At 60.1% G+C, this 3,750-nt stretch overlaps 1 protein-coding gene across 1 annotated transcript; it reads right to left on the bottom strand.

Moving 5' to 3' along the window:
* Positions 1 to 2,587: 2,587 nt before the first annotated feature.
* On the bottom strand, positions 2,588 to 3,313 carry SOX14 (SRY-box transcription factor 14). The gene has a single exon (XM_059822428.1). It carries the CDS (start codon positions 3,308 to 3,310, stop codon positions 2,588 to 2,590), a length of 723 nt encoding a protein of 240 aa, XP_059678411.1. The 5' UTR covers positions 3,311 to 3,313.
* Between the last annotated feature and the right edge of the window lie 437 nt (positions 3,314 to 3,750).

Here is a 3,750-nt window from a genome sequence, read left to right as displayed (position 1 = left end):
TAAGAAGAAAGAAAGAAAAAATCCCGAAGTGAAAAGGGAAAGACAGGAGGAAAGAAGCAAGAAGAAAGGGAAAGAAAGAAGGAAAGTAGGAAGGAGAGATCCCCGCTGAAGTTTCCAGCCCTGCCGCTTCGTGCTCGCCCACCTAGCCCCGATTTTGCCCCGAGCACCCCGGCCCCCCCCCCGACACCCTCCTTCCCCCCCCCGGCCCCGCCGCCGCCCCGGGGCGCAGCGCCCCGACGTGCGGCCCTTGGGGGGGGGGGGGGGGTGTCGCAGCAAAGAGAGTCCCAGCAAAGCTCCTCCGCGGTGGGGAGCGGGGGGCGGACGCGGGGTCCCGTGTGTGTCTGTGTCCGTGTCCCCTCTGTGTGTGTGTCCCCGCTCCGTCCCTGTCCCCTGCGGGGCCCGGCGGGCCGCGGGCAGGCCCTTACCCCCCCACACACACCCCCCCCCCCGCCCGTTGTCAACCTAATCTGGGTGGATGGCGAGGGACGCTGAGCTATGGGTGTTATCACCCGGGCTGACAGCGACTGTCAGCTGGGTTTAAATCAGCGGCCGCGCCGCGCCTCCCTGCCCCACGCCGGGCGCATTCAGCCCCGCGTGTCCCAGCGGATGGTCCCGCCGCTCCCCGGCCCCCCCGACGGCCAGCTCCTTTAATTGTCCTCATTTGTAAGAGCCGTTTTGTCATGCTAAACAAGGCTGGAGCAGCCGTTCTAACCTCGCCTGTTCAGCCCTTTTCTCCTCTCGCCTTTTGTTTACCTTCGCCCGCTCTCTCGTGTGTTTATCTACCCCTTCTTCCCCCGCTCACCCTCCCCGTCAAACCCCGTGTGCGTTAATTGTGTCGCGCCGTTTCTTTCCAAGCGCCGGCTCCGAAAAGCGCTTCACCAGCAAAGCCCACCCGAACCCGCAGCGCTCCGGCTCTGCCGCTCCTCCAGACCCCTCCCCGCAGAGACCCCCCTCCCTCCACAAAGGACCCCCATAACCCCCCCCCCAAAAAAAAAACCCCATCGCTAATCGATGCGGAGAAGGTGCTGATTCCGAGCCCTCCCCTTCCATCACCACCAACACACGCACCCCAAATCTCTCCCGGCACCGGGAAAACTTCAACGCCGCGGAGGCAACTTGGGAAAAACCCGTTCCCCACCGGGATGGGGGGGGCCGGGGCGGAGGGGAGCAGCCCCCCCCCCCCCCCCCCCCCCCCCGCCGCAGCTCCATCCTCGCTCTACGAAAGTTTTCTCACCCCGCAGCCTCCTTTCCCCCGACGGGCTCCAAAACGGAGCCCGAGTCCAGCCGGGACGGGCTCCAAACCGGCCCCGACCCGCTGAGATCGGCTACCGGGGCCGGGAGCGGGGGGTCAGGGAGCCGGGGAGGGTGGGGAGCGGGCCGGGGAGGGCGACCAGTGCCGGGGGCTGCGGGGGGGAGCTCGGCCCCGCCGCGGGGAGCATGGCCCGCAGCCCCCGGCGCTGGCCGCTGCGGGAGCGGGGAGCCGGGGCCCCGCATTTACACCACGCAAGTTGCCTCGTTTGCTGACAGATTGTCTTTATTCAAAACGTCTTTTGTTCAACAAATGAAAAGGTTTAACGAGGTAAAATCCTGCCGGATACATATTTTTGTGGTTTGTTTGGGTTTTGTTTTTTTGTTTTTTTCCTCTTCTTCTCCCCAAGACATTTTGTGAAAACATATTTAAATTACCATCGGTTTTTATTCGGTTTTTCGTTATTATTATTCTTAGTAGTAGTAGTATTAATTTTTTACAATTCTACTGCCTGACTTCATACCTGACGCTCTGTCTAAAGTAAACTTAGATCTAGTCTCACTGGATCACACAAATTTAAGGACTATCTGTTTTAAATTAAGCAAACACTATCATATGTTTTAAATATAAATGTTTCTCCCCCTCTTTTTTTTTTTTGGCTTTTTTTTTTTTTTTTAGCTTTGAAGAGCCTTCTTCTGACATGAAAAGCAATTTTACCTAGTAGTGCGTGGTGGCAAAATATATATATATATTTATATATATAACACAGCTGATCTCGTCTTTTAATGTGCAAAAGGAAACAAACAAACAAACAAAAAAAATCATCATAGTAAGACCGGGACTGCCCAAAAAGTCAAGTCCAAGTGACAAGCGACCCTGGAGAACTCATAGACATTAAGAGAATAAATAAAAATCCAAACCGCCTCTCTTTTCTTTTTTGTTTGTTTTTGCCTTTTTCTCCCCCGCTTTGTCCCGAAAGGGCAGTTCAAGGTTCGCCTTTTTTGTTGTTGTTGTTGTTGTTTTGTTTTTTTTAAACACATTTACAACTCTTCCAAGTGCCGGGCTCCCATCTGCCCCCACCATTGCACACACACACACACACACACCCCCCCCGCCCCGAGCCTGGGACCAGCTCTCAGGACGAGGTTTAGGCGAGTCCCCGAGGCAGCGTCCGCATCTGTCCCGGCCCGGTGGCCCAAATCCTGTTTCTGGTGGCCTTTTGCTTCTGCAGGTTTTTATGTACATGCAAACACGAAGGAATCCCGGTTCCAGCTGTCACCCGGGGCGGGGAGGGGGGGACCCCACACACACGCACGCCTGTGGGGGTGTGGGTGGGCGTTACATGGCAGTCGCATGTGCTGAAGAATAGGGATCTATCCCAGTCTTGGTCATGCCTGGGAATAATATGTAGGCAACGGGAGGTTGCAAACTGGAAGCCGACCAAGCGGTACAGTTACATGGCACGACATAGCCCGGGTTAGTTGGCGAGGGGTGGGTGTGGGTGTGTTGGCTGGGGCAGCTCAAGCTGCCGAACGCCCCGTTCTGGTATCCCAAGGTGGAGGCGTAGGGCAGGGTGCTGGTGGCTAAGGTGTGAGGAACCTCAGTCATCTTCTGAATGGCGCTGGAGCTGAACTGGCTGGGGTCAAGTAAGGAGTAAGGTGCTGAGGTGGGAGGCAGGAAAGCCCTGGCCTTCTCCGGGGAGCTCAGCAGAGAGTCAGTGGCCCCCACGGGAAGCCCGGCGGCCTTTAAGGGATCGGTTTCCCCGAGGTAAGGCAAAGGGAAGACATACCTGTCCTTTTTGAGCAGGTTCTTGGGCTTGCGCCGGGGTCTGTACTTGTAGTCGGGATGCTCCTTCATGTGCTGCGCCCGCAGCCGCTTGGCCTCGTCGATGTACGGGCGCTTCTCCGCCTCGGAGAGCAGCTTCCACTCCGCGCCCAGCCGCTTGCTAATCTCCGAGTTGTGCATTTTGGGGTTCTCCTGGGCCATCTTGCGCCGCTGGCCGCGGGACCACACCATGAAGGCGTTCATGGGGCGCTTGATGTGGTCGCTGGGCTTGGACATGCTTCGGCCGGGGGGCGGGCGGCTCGGCGGGGCGCGGAGGTGCGGGGCGCGCTGGGGGCGCCGGCCGGCGGCGGGAGGAAGAGGAGGAGGAAGAGGAGGAGGAGGAAGAGGGAGCCGGAGGAGCGGGAGGAGCGGGCTCAGCTGATCATCACAGGTCCTCCGCCAACGCCGTCCCCGGCGGGAGCCCTGCCGGGGCGGGGCGCGGAGCGGCGCGGAGCTGCGCGGGGCAGCGCGGAGCGGCGGCCCGCGGGGCCCGGCGGGCGGCTAGGCGGGCGGCGAGCCGCCGGGCGCAGCGGCGGGCCGGCGGTGGGGACGCGGCGCGGCGCGGGGCAGTTCAAAGGCGAGGGGCTGCGGCGCGCAGGCTGACATAGCGGCAGGGCGTAGACAGCGCGGCCGGGCGCCCAATCAGCGCGGAGGGGGACCCGCTTAAAAAGAGAGGG

This window comes from Gavia stellata, chromosome 11 (assembly GCF_030936135.1).
Source record: "Gavia stellata isolate bGavSte3 chromosome 11, bGavSte3.hap2, whole genome shotgun sequence".
NCBI classification, from domain to species: Eukaryota; Metazoa; Chordata; class Aves; order Gaviiformes; family Gaviidae; genus Gavia; species Gavia stellata.
Note: the sequence above shows the minus strand (reverse complement) of the source record. Positions and strands in the feature narration are given on the sequence as shown.

Coding starts and splice junctions, on each gene's coding strand:
- SOX14 (XM_059822428.1), bottom strand. CDS start 3,310: ATGTCCAAGCCCAGCGACCACATCAAGCGCCCCATGAACGCCTTCATG.